General features: G+C 39.1%; 1 protein-coding gene across 1 annotated transcript in view; it reads left to right on the top strand.

Moving 5' to 3' along the window:
• Positions 1–17,404, top strand: part of ASXL3 (ASXL transcriptional regulator 3) — a 158,465-nt gene that overhangs the window by 58,418 nt on the left and 82,643 nt on the right. The window contains exons 4-6 of the mRNA XM_073679219.1: positions 10,500–10,608; positions 11,066–11,174; positions 15,452–15,549. Of these exons, the coding sequence (XP_073535320.1) occupies positions 10,500–10,608; positions 11,066–11,174; positions 15,452–15,549 (316 nt within the window). The remainder of the gene's footprint in view (positions 1–10,499; positions 10,609–11,065; positions 11,175–15,451; positions 15,550–17,404) is intronic.

A 17,404-nucleotide genomic window follows, 5' to 3' on the forward strand; every position in this document is an offset into this window, starting at 1 on the left:
TCTTTTTTCTTTTTTTAATTTCACCTGTCGCATCATTTGCATTGGACCTTTCCAGAAAGTAAGTGTTTTTATACTTTTTCATCTTTAATCCAGATAGGTGTAGACACATGAGCATGTTATAATACACACACGCAAAACAAGTGGAAAGACACTGATGGTCAGGGGGAAACGGGGTTCAGGCAGTTAGCACTGCGGCTTCTTACCATTGTCTGTCCAGCCTTGAATATATCTTGTTAATAAAACAATATTGCTTATCATTACTCTTAGTGTTTGCTGTGTCTTTTTATTAGTTTTTCATTCCTCAGTAGCAAGGTAGAGGGTTCAACAGAAAGCCATATGTGGCATTTTATATTGTTTTCTGATCCACTTTGTGGAAATAGGGTTCTCTCTATGGTGTGAAGATCGTAAGATCGTACTAAAGGACTGTTGGCTTTACTAGCTAGTAAAAAAAAAAAAAAAAAAAAAAATTTTACCCATTTTATTTTGATAACCATTCACTTCAGAAGTTAATTATTGCTATAGACCTTAACGCCATGTGTTTCGGCAGTAAAGACTGGATTCCCCTGAGGAAGCCTGTCTCGGCTGGTGGAACGTGTTGGGCTCATATTTATGTCGTCATGGTATTTGTTACTATCTTAATCTCCTTTTTTACAGTATTGTTACTCAGTTATTTATTTGCCATTTGTTATACTCTTGACAGATTTTTCTATTTTATCAATATACTTCTATGCTGTCATTTAGGCTTGGGTGTCTAGGAGTATGAGTTGTAATGTTTGTTTTTTTTCTAATATGCTAAATACTTAATTTATTGTACTTATGATTTTTAATAAAGGTTTGTGGATTGTATGTATTTTTTTTAATAGATAGTGCATGGTCTTTTTTTAATACAATGGAGTATCCTTTTTTTATGCTATTATGGTGTTGATTTTAAAGGAAATTGTCAGTAAGATCATGGTGCCCTAACAGCAGGTGGCATGACTTGGTGACTGTGCCAGCTTGTTTTACACAATTTTTAGCTTTAAAATGGTATTTCAATCTCACACATTAATGGGCCACGTTCAGACAAGTATTTGAAAACTTAGTTTTTCATCCAGAAAAAAAAAATTAATATTTGGCATCCATATGTCATCCTTTTTATACATCAACAATTTACAATACGATAGTCCAAATAAAGTTTTCTTTGGTAATAATTGCAATTGATCAGTAAAAAAATACCCCAGATGCAATATGTCAGCCTTTTCTCATTTTTGCATTTATTGAGCGAAATGGGTGAGTCTGATGCGAAAAACTGAAACTACTAATGCACGCAGCGTGGTTATTTATTTTTTTTAATGTGAACCATTGTCTTGCACCCAATCATTGGTGGAGTTATGAAAATTTAAAATCTATTCTGAGATAATCTCTTCTTTTTTTTTTTTCTTCTTAATTTTCTGAAGTCTGCTTAATTTTGATAAGTGGTTTATTATACTTGCTGTTCGCAGTTTTTGCAACTTTGGTTGTAAACTGATAATGACTTTCCCAATCGGCATCAATAACAGAAAAGATCAAGTGTATATATAATGAAAGCTGCAGTCACCGTTCTTTAAAATCGATAATTCTTTATTTCATGACGTGAATAAAATTTCACTGCAATGCAGGGAGTGCGGGGAGGAGGGACGGACCTACTCCCTGCTTTCTCTGAATTTTTATTCACGTCATGAAATAAAGAATTATCGATTTTAAAGAACGGTGAGTGCATATTTCATTACCTTTCATTTATATGGACTCAATCTCTATTTTCTAAGCTGGCACCTAAGGTTCTTAATTTCTGTTGTATGTCTATCATAACAGGTGGGGTCTATAAGCTGCCGAGCAGGTGCTGCAGGCATTCTATATTTACTCAAGATCAAGTATATAATCTTCAAAGATTTGACATCTTGCCTCTATGTTCATCTAGTAAAGAATACTAGATTCAGCAGCTGGAATATTGCCTATTCTGAGTTTGAAGTTTGTTACCTGCAGACATATGAGACACCAAAACAATAACACATGGTAATAATTGAGTACAGATGATGTCGTGGGCTCTGCAGTCCCATGTAACGTGACAAATAACGCATAGTGAAGTTCTGTGTTCCGATAATGGCATTCCATACCCAGATGCCCAAATTAGGATGACTGTTTCTCCACCTCCTATGCAATATACACAGTGAGCTTGGAAAAGCTGAAATGTCAGTTTGCTCAAAGCCTCAACCTGCACCTAAAACAAGTAATCCAAGAGAAACTCTTGTATGTGCTGAGCTCCTGCGCTTTGATGCCATTGTGAGTGCTGTTCCTGTATGAGACGCTGCTGGGGATTGGAAGAGAACACAATTCTTTGACGTTTGGTGACAAATGGTTCATGTTACATAAATGCAGTATTATAACTTACAGTGTCATATGTTCACCTGGGGTTCAGTCTAATATTACATTTTATTTAATTATTGACCATTTAGTAAGGCCAACAGTATATACTAATAGGGAACATCTGGAAGGAAGGTAATGTGGTAATGATGAACAGGGCTATAGGCCTTGCATAGTAAACCTCATATACAATACTGTTAAAATGCATACAGGATTTCAGTTTAGGGAAAGTAAGCCATTGGAAAATAGCAGCTGCAGTGCATGTTAGGAAGTGAGAAAAAAAATCCATCGCATTAGCCCCCCCCCCCCTTACTTCTCCCCCATTTGTCAAACAGCATACATACATAACCGATACTGCCTATTTAGGGGGAAAAAACGTTTGGAAAATGTCAAGTGCAGTGCATGCTGGAAAGTGAGGGAAGGGAAGTTCCAGGACCTATAATATTGGCAGAATACTAATGAAGTGGACAGCACACTGGAAAGAAGTGAAGGGTAAGTTACAGCGCATGAGAATTAGGACAGTTCCTGGACGTATTGCTCTGATATGTGCAGCTAAAGCAGTTATTTGTTGTGGGGGGATGAGGGCAGTAAGGCAAAGCTTTTCAATCGGTTTTATGCAAAATGGCAGGTATATTTTAATAATATTTGAAGCCAATATACATCAGTAAGACCATATGAGCTACAATGGTTTTCTAACAAGTCCCTGTTACCATTGGGTTAAAAAGGTATTCCCATCTCTCTAAGATCCCCCAATATGTAGTAGGTGTAACAAAAATTTAGCAAATTCCACTAATTGGGAATGTTGCTTACCTCATGTGCAGGGCATTGTAGTAACTTAGGTATCCATGGTTACAGCTACTGCTAAAGTGACAATTAGTTGTTAGTGGTTGAAACCATGGATACTTAAGTTATTGCAAGGCCGTGCACATGGTGTAAGCAACATAGCGAATCAGAAGAACTATGATAATTGGAGTTATCGGCTAATATTATTATTACACGTACTACATTTCGAGATGGCATACCTCTTTAAGCCTACCTGTGGTCTTTATTACAAATAGCTTTTTTTTTTTTTTTTGTGGTCTATTGTTATCCGGTGAATCTCTTGACGTGTTTAATGAATTTTGGATCAGTGGGGGTTGCACTGTGCGCTCTTATGTGACTCTAGTGCAGCCCTGAAACAGTGAGGTACCGGTATATCCACATGGTGCGGTCAAGCGGTAGTTTTGCCACAATTTGCTTGAAGCCAATGCTAGTCCATCACACTACAAGACTGGGAATAGCAAGACCAAGATGGAAAGCAACTCTGCAGGTTACCTGCTTGTGTTCACTGGCTTCCAGAAATAAACAGGGACAGACGTGAGACTTCACGAAAAGAAAAACAATACAAAGGCATCAGTTAGGGCATGTTTTAGATACAACTGGGGTAAGTTCATGCTGTTTAGAAATTCGCTAAATGCAACATAAACTCTACAGGAAACCTAGAGCTCCAAATTTGTGCAGATTTCGTGCAGTCCCATGATCACCTTACCAGACTCTTAGGCTGGCTCTATCGCTAACGAGTAACCTCAACATTGGTCATATGTCATGTATCTACAGCACATGGCTGTAATCCATGGCTGAGAGACCATTTAAACATGAGCACAGGAACTACAAAATATATTTAAGGTGAGTATACAGCTTTCTTTAGTTGTATTAGACAACCACAGCTGTGGGTTTTGTTGAGGATCAGCACAGCTGGATGTAAACCGTGAATACATCTGGATCAGGTTACCTCTGTTTACTGTGGAGTGTCAGGTAGGGTAGGGCATCTCCTATTAAAATGACTCGGAGCTGAGCTGCAGATCTTGGCAATGGCCACTACCCAGTCAATGAAGCTGTGCTGTTCCAGCTCTGTTCACTGTTTTCAGCTCTGCTATAGACTATAAGTAAAGGGCTAAATTGTGAGGGTGCCAAATGTCAGACCCCTACTGAGCCAATATTGATGACATATCCTGACTATAGGTCATCTGAATCTAAGTAGAGGATAATTATTTTAAAGTGAATCTCTCACCGAGTGTTTAAAACCTAATCTGGGAGCAGCATAATATAGAGAAAGAGATCCAGTGATGTTTCACTCATGGGGTTGCTTGCTGTAGTTTTGATCTCCTGCAGATAAAATAGTAATTTTATCACTAGAGGATTAGAATAGATGCTTGTTATGATAGTGTAGCAACTCACTCGGGAAAATAGGTAACACTAACTAAAAAAACTGCAGCTGACCCTGGCGATTCATGTACAGACTAGGGATCCTGACCCCACAGTCCCTAGTGGTTCCTGCGTGAGCTGAGAGTCCTAACCAAAGACTAGATGATGGCAACTTGGACCTATGCTACCTGAAAGACTGTCGATCGCTTCACGTTCCTCCTAAAGAAACGAAGGGCAGAGCAGCGTGCAAGTTACCGTACCTATAGAAGGGAAAGTGTACTGAAATAGAAAAGATCCCAGTGAGAGATTAAAACAGACAACACAGAGAGATAAACTCTAGCTGGTCTTTCACTGACTGGCTTAAGCTACAGCAGTATGGCTGGACATCCAAATGAGACTCTCACATGCAGGAAATACCAGCCTGGGGAAAGTATATAAAGCTGCACCCAAAAGGTGACTGGGCAGACTGAGTAAATGAAAACACCTGTTACCCTGAAAGGACTGAAGTAAGAATAACAGAAACTAAACACCTAAAGGAAAGGTGTATCTTCTGTGGCTCGCTGGACAGAGAAGCTGACCACAAAGCACAGGCTCAAGGGTTTGAACCCGGACGCATGACACTGCTGCTATGTAGTCCTCCATATTTATGAGCTCTGTATAACCCACCCCCACCACTTATTGGCAGCTTTCTGCCTGTACACAGAAGGCTGCCAATCAGTGGTGTGTGCGGGGCTATACAGAGCTCCGTATTCAGAGAAGTGCTAGATCTGCAATAGGTAAAACAGTTTTTAATCAAAACTGCGACAAGCAGCCCAGTAAGTGATACCTTGCTGGAATCGGGATCTGCCCCTACATTATGCTGCTCTCAGATGGGGTAGCAAAAACCTGATGACAGATTCCCTTTAAATCCTTTTTTATATTTTATCCTGGTATGTATAGAACCCCTAGTTGTTCTGTGACCGTGTCTATTCTTCACAACATTGGAGAATGCCTAGCCTGTAATAAACCCTTTACAGTATGACATCCACCTGTACTCGTGGCAGAGAAAAAGGAAATTGTACATCGAGTCAGACAAATGCTGCTATTACATGCTTTTACACAAATCTTTTCAGAACAATATGATGAATATACGCTGCCCTATGTGATGGACATTTCATTCTAATATCTCATTGGGAATAATTATTAGGGATCCACCTCTGCTTAGTGGAAGTGCATATATTATGTATTGACTGCTTTGATATACAGTTGAAACCATAAGTTTACATACACTATATAAAAAGACACATATGCATGTTTGTCTCAGTATCTGACATGAAATCAGAATAAACCTTTCCCGTTTTCGGTCCATTAGGATTACCATAATTTTTAATATTTGCCAAATGCCAGAATAATGAGAGAGAGGAAATGTTTTAAGGCATTTTTATTACTTACTGCAAAGTCAAAAGTTTACATACACTAAGATTACTATGCCTTTAAACAATTCTGGACTGCCCATATGATGATGTCATGTGTTTGAAAGCTTCTGATAGTTTTTTTTTTTTGGCAACATTAGAGACACACCTGTGGATGTTTTTTAATGCACACCTGAAACACACTGCTTCTTTGTGTAGCATCATGGGAAAGTCTAAAGAAATCAGCCAAGATATCAGGAAGAGAATTGTGGACTTGCACAAGTCTGGGCTCATCCTTGGGTACAATTTCAAGATACCTGAAGGTGCCCCGTTCATCTGTACAAACAATTATACACGAGTACAAACAAGATGGGAATGTCCAGCCATCATACCGCTCAGAAAGGAAACGGGTTCTGTGTCCCAGAGATGAACGTGCTTTGGTCTGATATGTGCATATCAACCCAAGGACAAAAGCAAAAGACCTTGTGAAGATGATGGCGGAAGCTGGTAAAATTGTGTCAATATCCACAGTAAAACGAGTACTGTATCGGCATAACTGAAAGGCCACACTGCCAGGAAGAAGCTATTACTCCAAAAGGAACATAAAAAAGCCAGATTAATATTTGCAAATGCCCACAGGAACAAAGACTTTAATTTTTGGAGACATGTCCTTTGGTCTGATGAAACTAAAATTGAACTTTTTGGGCATAATGACCATCGTTCCGTTTGGAGGAAAAAGGGAGAAGCTTGGAAGCTTAAGAACACCATACCAACTGTGAAACACGGAGGTGGCAGCATCATGTTGTGGGGTTGTTTTGCTGCAGGAGGGACTGGTGCACTTCACAAAATATATGGCATCATGAGAAAAGAAGATTATGTGGCAATACTGAAGAAACCTCTCAAGACAGCCAGGAAGTTAAAGCTTGGGTGGAAATGGGTCTTCCAAATGGACAATGACCCGAAGCATACTGCCAAAATAGTAACAAAAATGGCTTAAGGATCACAAAGTCAATGTTTTGGAGTGGCCATCACAAAGCCCTGAACTCAATCCTATTGAAAATGTATGGGCAAAGCTGAAAAGGCTGGTGCGAGCAAGGCAACCTACAAACCTGGATCACTTACACTAGCTCTGTCAGGAGGAATGGGCCCAAATTCTGACTAACTATCGTGAGAAGGGTATCCCAAATGTTTGATCCAAGTCATTCAGTTTAAGGGCAATAGTATCAAATACTAATGAAATGTATGTAAACTTTTGACTTTGCAATAAGTAATAAAAATGCATTATAACATTCTCTCTCATTATTCTGGCATTTGGCAAATATTAAAAATTATGGTAATCCTAATGGACTTAAAACGGGAAAGGTTTATTCCGATTTCATGTCAGATACTGAGAAAAACATGCATATGTGTCTTTTTTTCTAGTGTAAGTAAACTTCTGGTTGCAACTGTATCATGTTTTGTGGTTTGCATTTTTCATTGTTATTTACTATAATATATATATTTTTTCTTGTTTTCTTTCTGCACCTTATCATGTCCGTAACAGGATCGCATGAATGAGACCAGTAAAATATTTTTTCCCACCTCTAAAATATACACTTAGTTTCCCGCTGTCACCTTTACTGGTAGAAATGACAGTATGTTTAATTTCTCTGTATAGGGAAGGAAAGCACTTTGTAGACAGGACAGGCTACGTGGATGGAAAAGAGTCTCTTGCTGAATGGTAGTTCAGTGAGGGCTCCTTTATTCAGACTACATGTTTCAGCGCTGTACCAGCATCTTTGTGAAGTCATGAAATACTATGATTTTTTTATGTCTTGAAATAGACGCTGGTACTGCGTTGAAGGGCGTAGTCTGAATAAAGGAGCCCTCATTGAACTACCTTGCAGCAAGAGGCACTTTTTCCATCCGCGTAGCCTGTCTTCAAACTGCTTTTTATTCCTTATACAGAGAATTTTTTTTTCTCCTCCAACCACGATGCAAGGCAGGTGGAACTTCAAACGGGGTCACCATGCAAGCCCCCAGATGAGAAAAACCTTTTTACTTTTTTGTCTCCTCCTTAAATAGGGTCTCCCTATTGTTTGCGCTTTTCCCCACAGCTTCTTTCTACAACATATTTAATTTGTTACCATACATGTACATTGTACAGAGTTTATCCGCCAGCTTTTTCAGAATAAGGAATGACATGGCAGGAAAGGTGCCCAGCTGCTCTTCCTCCTCTCTGCACAGTGCCAATCCGTTTTGACCTGTTGATCAGTGAGATTGCTATGGATATTCTGCCTTTTTTTTATTATTTGGTTGCCAGTCATCACAACCCAAACAGCTGGTCTTTCTCAGTTTACCTTGGTCTTCAGCTCATTGTTAAAGGGGTTGTACACTACTTGGACAACCCTTATTTAAAGCACCACACCGTTGATGGCTTTTTTTTTTATTTTACCTCCAGAGTGGTATCACTCATGCATTTTCTCTGCCCTAGTAATATACTTAGCAGCCACCATCTGCTGCTGGCTTGGGCGCTTCTCCAGTTAACTTATGTTAGTTGTGACCTGCCAGATCACTCCAGTATATGCTGAGAGGACCGGAAGTAATTTCTCAATGTAAGTCTGACAGCCAGAACGAGGATCCTGTAGACTTCCATTGAAAGCTTGTGACCGTTACCTCTGACATCCGGTCAATCAAAAGCTGCAGTGACAAGATGGCGGCACAGGCGCTAGGAAAAGCAGAAGACTATGTCAGTTAAGTATTTTACTAGGGGCAGTGAACAGACAGTAGTGATGCCACTCTGGCAGTGAAATGTAAAAAAAATAGCCAGAGTTGTGCTTTATATAATATATTACCACTTGTATAATAAAAGTACCCTATACTCCTCTCCCGTGCCGGTGCAATTTCAGCGATGTCGGCACTGGGTGGTCCTGATGCTTGCGTGACATTATTGTTCTCAATGGTACAAAAGGGGATTTCTCCGCACCAAAGGAAAGTAGTTAGTTAAAACTTTGTATTTACCCATATAGGATAAAAAAAAATTGGCAGAATGTGCACAATATAAAAAAAACAAAAAACAAAACCCAATTCTTGCACGATTCTGATAGAAAAACCCTTAATCATAGCCTTTAATCATATGAGATAAAAATCTAACTTTTTCAACTACTTTCCTTTGGTGCTGGAGAACATCCCCTTTTGGACTATTGAGAGCTATTTGACCTAGAAGCTAGAACAGTGCATACTCCGTGCACCCAACCACAGACTGTCTGCCCTGGAGGTCTCCTGGGATACTTCTCTCTATCACAGGAGTGGTGAGCTGATTGACACTTTCTTTTTTTTTTTTTGTGCCACGTGAGCCTTGCTACCAATCAGTAGCTGCTAATAATCTGCTGCGGTTTCTATTTGCACACACTTCTGACTTCCAGGGAAGATATGCGCACTGCAACCCATAAGCGGCTGCTGATTTGGCTGCTGGGCTCCCCTGGCGTAAAAATGTCTCACAGTCCTCAGGATACCTGGTACGGGAGGTGAGAATAAGGTGTTTTTTTTATTTTACAAAAGGTTATTTGGTATTAAAGAAAGGGTTGTCCGAGTAGTGGACAATCCCTTTAACCAAGGTTTATGTCAAGGACAGATGAAGGTCATGGAGACTCACCAGTTTCTTGTACTTCTAAATTATGTAGTTTTTGTCATTTTAATCCTGGATTTTAATTTCTCACTTACTTTCTCACATATTAATGGGATGTAAATCGTATGTTTTATTAAACTGTTGACACTGTACTCCATACTACCTGCTGGAATATTATGCTCCAGGGGTTTTCTTTTTCACTTCTCGGTTATTTGATTTATAGTGATTGCACCCTTATTTGTTCATGTTTCCATTATTGGTCTTTGCAGCTCCCACTCACATATAAAGTGGTTATTATCTCTCCTAAGTCCTTCCACTTGATATAATTGACATTCCTACACATCCATCACACGAGACAGTCTTGAGCTTGCAAAATCTAGACCGCAACTTAATTTTGACTCCCACCTCCATCCAGAGTCCAGAAACCTACCCACTTGATTCTTGCGGGGCCTTTTCTCACTATGCCTTTGTTGTCTTTCATCCTACGGGTCACAGCTGCTATTGAACGTGCAGTTTTTTTCTCTTCCATCTGATCATTCATGTGCATCGGAAACATTCTCTGCAACATTTGCAAAACTACAGCTTTCCTCTGTTATTTAGCAAACGATTTTACTGACATTTTTGGATATATAAATAATTTTTTTACCCGTTCAGTTTTTCTTTTTTCTTTTTTTTTTTTTTTTTATTATGGAAAAACATAATTATTTTGCACAGAATTCCCCTGAAGCTTATGGAGCAGATGCATTTGATTAGGATTGCTGGACCCTTTATTGTAATGTAGATGCTCTCAGGCTCAGAAGAATTTCTCTAAAGGGAAGCATGAACAGAAAAAGGAAGAGAATAAAGCCAAAGGGAGCGGAGGCATTGTTAGATGTAGTCAGGCTCACGTGTTTTTACTCTCATTTTCATGCATGTTTTATTGTTATCTCACATTGTAGTGGTACTTCTCCATTGGCTTGTCTAAATGCCATGCTTCATACTAACACTCGTGTGGGCGATGGGACCTTCTTCAAAATCCCAGGGAAATCAGGACTTTATGCTCTTAAAGTAAGTGGTTTTTTATTTTATTCTTTGCATTCAATCAAATGGGTAGTGACTGTACATGTAGCTTCAGAGTAGACTCTCTTTGTTAGCATGCAATCCAGTGCCAGTCTTCGTATGTTCTGCAATGCTTTTTACTAAAGGCCGTATACAGAGATATATTTTAGTGCCAGGGTGGATTAAGTGAATGAAAATTGTCAGTGCTGCTTATGTAACACTGCATTATTCACTTTACAATGCAGTATTATCCTGCTCTTAGTCCTTCTTCTCAGTGTCTTTTGTGATGTCGAATATATTACTTCTTGAAACTGCAAATGTCATGGTTTTACATGGATTATTTCTAAATTTAGAGCTGAGATAGCCACTGTTTTATAAAACCGTACAGTCATAATACAACCATATTATTTTTTTTTATGTTGCAAATTAAATTAACTTGCAATCTGCCATTACTTTGTCCCATCAGAAAGAAGAGTCTACTTGCCCGGTTGATGAAACACTGGAAATAGGTTGCGATTCGGAGTTGGATGGGACTGAGATGGCAGAGGCAAGCAGCAATGGAGAAGAAAATGAAGGTAAGGCCCAAATGAGTTATTGACATTCCCGTTTTTATCTCCTGTTTCATGTTCTTTTGAATGTATAGTTTTCTATCTTTAATTTACTGTTAATTATTTTTTTTCATTTGTTTCTGTGTAAATTTTTGTTTTTTACAAATTATGCTGGCCAATGTTTGCTGGACTTTTTGTTTTGTATTGCAGTCTACCTTGACCCAAATTCAAATATATATTTTTTCATTACTATAGTATTGTGTATGCACCCTATAAATATAGTAAGGCCTGCCTACCCATCTTACGAATTTTGACCATTTATGTGTACATCCATTTAAGGTTGTTTTTTTTTCCTCTAACGAAGTACAATTTTAATCAATAGATCTTAGAATAATAATAAGTTCCACAATTTGATATGTTTAAAAATAAAATATTTCTTTGAGATCTTGTAAATGTGCCCTTGCTGTGTCCTATGTAATGGCTGTGTCCAACCATGCAGAGCTGCTCCAATTCATGGTCGGCACATACCACAGCTTCTGGTCTGGGAGGGGTGAGCATATATCACTTATGATAAGTGAGTATACAGACAAAAAACAGCAGGAGCTAAGAGCCGCTACTTTCTGAGGTAATACATTTCCCTGTCTGTTTTATCACAATAGTGAGAGTTTTTGCTGTGTCACCAGTCCAGTGAACTCATCATAAATCAAGTCGGGGACATTTAATCTCAGTGGCAGCCAAGCTTCTACCTCATTGACTTGATTTATGATGATGTCAGAAGGCTGGAGACTTGGCAGAAGCACTCGATCCTGCTTTATCTCAGAGTGTGGCAGCTGTGAGCCCCTGCTGTTGTCTGTATACTCGCTTATCATAAGACACAGCCATTACACAGTACACAGCAGGGGCACATTTATAAGATTATCTCAGCACAGGAACTTTTTTTTAAAAACTCATCCAATTGTAAAATTGATTTTTATTATTCCAATATCTATTGATTAAAGTTTGTTCGTGGGACCGAGCTTGATGGTCTTATCAATTATCTAGACAGTGTAACTGATGTAATAAATATTGTTCAAAAGTATTTGTCTATCAGAGATGAGATAAATAGTCTTTCAAATGCCCTTGTGGGGGATTACATGCATAATAACACATTAAAGTGTACCTTTTGTTTAAGGTGACTTTTTCAGATAAGTTGTCATGTGTATATGAGGAATAATGTCGGACTATTATATGATTTGTATCTGCATTTATGAGCAGTCTTCTCGGTTTGTGTCTCTGCCTCTATTCCTGTCTCCGCCTCTGCCTTCCCTCTCCATAGACTTTTATATAATCAGCAACTGCAGTCTGATCCCTCAGGGAGTACAAAACCTGTCTTTATTAAAGTCCGATTTGAGCGGTGAATTTAGAGAAGTCTGTTACCTTCACATCTACTATTGATTTGTGAAAAAATCTATATGACAATCACTCTTTAATTGTCTTATTTTGGAATATTCTAAGTAAGTTGCTTGGATGAATAGATAACATTGTGTATGGACAAGTTCTCTAGCTTCAGTGTCGTCTACGTAACTGATATTTTCACAAAGGTTTAAAAAGTTAGTAGCGTTTTTTTTGTCCCAAATCTCGTCAAAATCTGATTTTTTTTCTGCAACCATGCCTTAGATTTCATCTTTTCCATCTCATTAATTTAATATGGACTCAGGTTTGGGAAAAGGAGATTCAGGTTATGGTGCGTAAATATGAGACATTGCTTAAAGGACTCTGGCAAATCAGCAGTGCAGAGTGATGTTTGTAAAACGGGTTTCCTCTGACATTTTAACTCCTCTCTTACTGTCCCTCGGTGACAAAGACTATGTATATATGTATGTTAGCAGCGAATTAGTGCTGCTTCTTCCTCCTCCTAGCGCTGCTTGTTCAGTTGGTGCAGCTTGTAGCATTACTCAAGTGAGTGTTGGCATTTCAGCAGCTACTGTACAGCCATCGTGGAGCTGCCATGTTTCAGAGAAATAACTGGGGTCTGCCAGGGAACAACTTAGCTATTTATGGAACATGCACTACAAATTATATGTGCTAAATACACTAAATTGTGTGTGTGTTTTCCTCAAAACAAAATATTTTATCTTAAACGCTTCATGTCACACCACTGCGTTTTCGCATTCATATGTAACGTACTATTTTCTATTAGGACATGAAATCGCAGTGCTGTCTTTCCCCCAGAATCCTAATCCAGTGGCGCCCTTCCTTTGACCCTGCTCACTCCTCTCTGAAAAAATACAGAGAGAGAGCAGTGAGTGAGCAGTGTGGTCTGCTGGAGACTCAAGCTCCCTCTGTTATTCCATCAGCTCCCTGCAATGCGATCACTGGGTGTATGATAACCAGAGGCCTAACCATGGCCTTCGGTTCTACCATAGCCTAAAGCCTATTAGATCCTACCAGATGCTGAATGTAATAGACTGCCTGTCCATATAACACTGCCTGACTTGATAATGCACTGTACTACAAAAGTAGTGCAATGTAATATCTATGCAATCAAAGAATTGCATGTTCAAGTCTTTTTAAGGCATTAACAGATATTGTAACTAAATAAATTAAATGTTTTTAAGAGTTAAAAAAACTTAATCTCATTGTTCCCAATAAAAAGTAGTTTAACGTTAAGAAATACCAAATGGTGATTCGGGACCCCCCCAAAAAAGAAAAAAAATAGTAGAATTTAAGAGTTGATAAAAGTTAGTTATTAGAGTGACTGTAGACATGGACCAACTCTCTGTGACTGCAGATTTCTAAATCCTCACAGTGCACACTGTCCGTATTCTTTAGGAGAAGGCTCATGACAACACGTATGCGATTTCTATACATGCAGTCATGTGCCGATTAGACATGCGCCACCTCGCTCAATACAAGTGAATTGAGCAAGGCCGGACACGTCAAGTCAGAATGTGGCCTAAAGTATTCAGATTGCATACTTGCGCTCACATGACTGCCCGGCATCGGAGAATCCTGACAGGGCACATTGTGCGCGCTGTAAGGGTTCAGAAGTCTGCAGTCACATAGTGACTGTAGGCTTGAACCACAAACTTGGACATATATCTCCCCCCTAAATGATGCTACTGAAAAATACAATTTATTCTGCAAAAAACAAGCCCTCATATAGCTTTATCGGCGAAAAAAGATAACTTTTGGAATATTGAGGATAAAAGCAAAAAAAAAAGAAAAAAGATGTTTTGGACATTAACCACCTTACTGACATCTGCCATAGAAGTACGGTGCAAGTCTGTAGCTTGTGTATGGAGCGGGCTCACAGGGTATAGTACAAGTGAACGGACGATCGCAGGTTCAAGTCACCTAAATCGACTAACAAAGTAAAAAAGAAAAAAAAGTTCAGATCACTCCCCTTTTCTCCCCAATAAAAATAAAGCTAATTAAATGTAAAAATACACATATGTGGTATCGATGCTTCCATAAAAGTCTGATATATAAAAATAATTAACCCGAATGGTAAACACTGCAAACAGAAAAAAAAATTCAACATGTCAAAATTACGTCTTTTTTTAGTCACTGTAACACCGCAAAAAAATGCTGTAAGATGCGATCAAAATGTCATATCTATCCCAAAATGGTATCAATAAAAACGTAGTCTCGCCCAACAAAAAATAAGCCCTCACACCGCTCCATCGACCTAAAAATAAAACTAATTTGTCTCTTGAAAAATAGCGACACAATAAAAAATATATATATTTTTACACATTTCCGTGTTTTGTTTTTTTCCCCCCACTACTAAAGTAATAAAAAAAACTGGTCAAGTTTGCACTCGTTGCAATCATACTGATGAAGAGAATCATATTGCCAAGTCATTTTTACCACACAATGTACGCTATAAAAACAATTCCCAAAATACAATGACAGAATTGAGTTTTTTCACAATTTCACCGCACTTGGAATTTTTTACCTGTTTTCCAGTACATTTTGTGAAAAAATGAATGGTATCATTAAAAAGTACAACTCGTTCCGCAAGAAACAAGACCTCATATGGACAGAAAAATATAAAAAAGTCATATCTTCTGGTAGCCATAAGAGGGGAAGAAAAAAATTAAAACCCAAAAATGGAAATTGGCCATGTCGGGAAAGGCCAAATTAGGTGTGATTCCTTGTGAGGTTAATGATCATGAAATAAGGAGTTGAATATTTTGTTGCTTTCTGCTAGCTTTTCTTAAGCTTTTATTTCATTCTTTTTTTTTACCTTTTTTTTTTTTTTTGTTGTTGTTGTTGGCTTCCAGTTAAAATGACCATGTGCTTTGATCTCTTCTGCACAGTGTGCCTGAAGCAAGTTACTGAAGAAGCGTCTTCCAACCGAGTGCAGAGCAAGCTTGTGTCTTCCTTCCAGCAGCACACCAAAAAGGCACTGAAGCAGGTAAAATCGGTTTAATCTCTTACATTGTCCTGACACAATGTCTGAAGGTGTCGTGTTAATCTTTTTTTATATATAAAGTTCACAGTCTAAATCTATGTCCTCCTAACAGTAAGTAGACGGACAAGCTCTATCTGTCCATCTGTCTTAATTGCTTTACCAAGCTTGGTGAACTTGTCTCTAAAATGCACATTAAAGGTTAAGTTGTATTGGACTTCACCAACTTTTCTTGAGCTAGATGTTACAAAAATGCTTCAAGCACATCTGATGATGTATACCATAATTGTCATTCTTCTTTGCACTACATTTAATACACATCTACAGCTGCGCAATCAGAAATATCAAATGTAACCTGAATAATTGGATGGTTGCCTTTCCTCAAAGTAATTAGTTTGATTATCATTTTCTCCCACATTTGGATTAGACAGCCTCTTTCTCTGGTGAGATGGCACGGCTCTAACTTGATTCCCCCTCCTCCCCTCTCACTGTATAGGACCTCATGCACACTGAAGGAGAGGTTCTACTTCTGATCCCTATCCTCCATGTGTAGTATTTACTGCGTTGGGGTATGTGCCCACGATGCAGATTTGATGCAGAGCGTTTTTGCCTCTCCCTGGCAGAAAAAATGCATGCAGATTTACATGCGTTTTTACATGTGTTTTTTAAGTGCTTTTCCAAGCGATTTTGGGCATCACTTGGAAAAGTGCTTGACAAGTTGGTCACACTATATAAATCCATGTAACTGGCATGGATTTATATTGTGTGACCAACTTAGATGCTTTAAATGCTGCATCTATAGTAAAAAAAAAAAAAAAAAAAGAATTAAAAAGTTAAAAATAAAAAAAACCTGTATACTCACCTCTCCGGTCTCCTCCCGGCGGCGGCGATCCTCTCTCCTCGGCGTCCCGCGGTGTACTGGCAGGACCTGCGGTGACGTCATTTAGTCAGGTAATGTCAGCAGTCTCTTGACCATCAGCTGATTAAATGACGTCACCGCACGTCCTGATAGTACACCGCGGGACGCCGAGGAGAGGGGATCGCTGCCGTCAGGAGGATACCGGAGAGGTGAGTATACAGGTTTTATTTTTAACTTTTTTTATTTCTTTTTTTCACCGTGTGGTAGCCGGGATGAAGAGGAGTTGTAGTCTCCTCTTCATCCTTGGTACCACACGCACCGCGATTACGCCGCAAATTCGCGGCCATTGAATTTAATTGAAACGCAGCAAATCCACATATACCTGCGGGTTTGCTGCATTTCAATGTTCCTCCATGGCCGCAAATTGGCGGCGTAATTGCGGTAGAAATGGTCATGCTGCGTTTTGCAACACAATGCGAATTCGGCACGCTAATTAGCTCATCATGTGCACAGCACATCCGAATTCGCATTGCTTTGCATGGCAGACGGCTTTACAAGCTTTTTTGCGGCCGTAAAAGCGCCGCAAAAATGCTACAAGAACGCTACTTGGGCACATAGCCTTAGGCGTCAGCGATCAGGTGATGGTCGCGTGACCATCAGCTGACTAAATGATGTCACTGCAGGTCCTGCCAGTACACCGCGGGACGCCGAGGACAGAGGATCGCCGCCGGGAGGAGACCGGGGGCCGCCGGAGAGGTGAGTATACAGGTTTTTTTTTTATTTTTAATTCTTTTTTTTTTTTTTTTTTTTTTATACTATAGATGCAGCATTTAAAGCACCTAAACTGGTCACACAATATAAATCCATGAAAGTTGCATGGATTTATATTGTGTGACCAACTTGTCCAGCACTTTTCCAAATGTTGCTCAAAATCGCTTGGAAAAGGGCTTGAAAAAACACATGCGAAAACGCATGTAAATATGCTGAAGAAACGCTTCTCCC

Source organism: Phyllobates terribilis, unplaced genomic scaffold, assembly GCF_046119375.1.
Source record: "Phyllobates terribilis strain yellow unplaced genomic scaffold, ASM4611937v1 Scaffold_4__5_contigs__length_816908805, whole genome shotgun sequence".
Lineage (NCBI taxonomy): Eukaryota > Metazoa > Chordata > Amphibia > Anura > Dendrobatidae > Phyllobates > Phyllobates terribilis.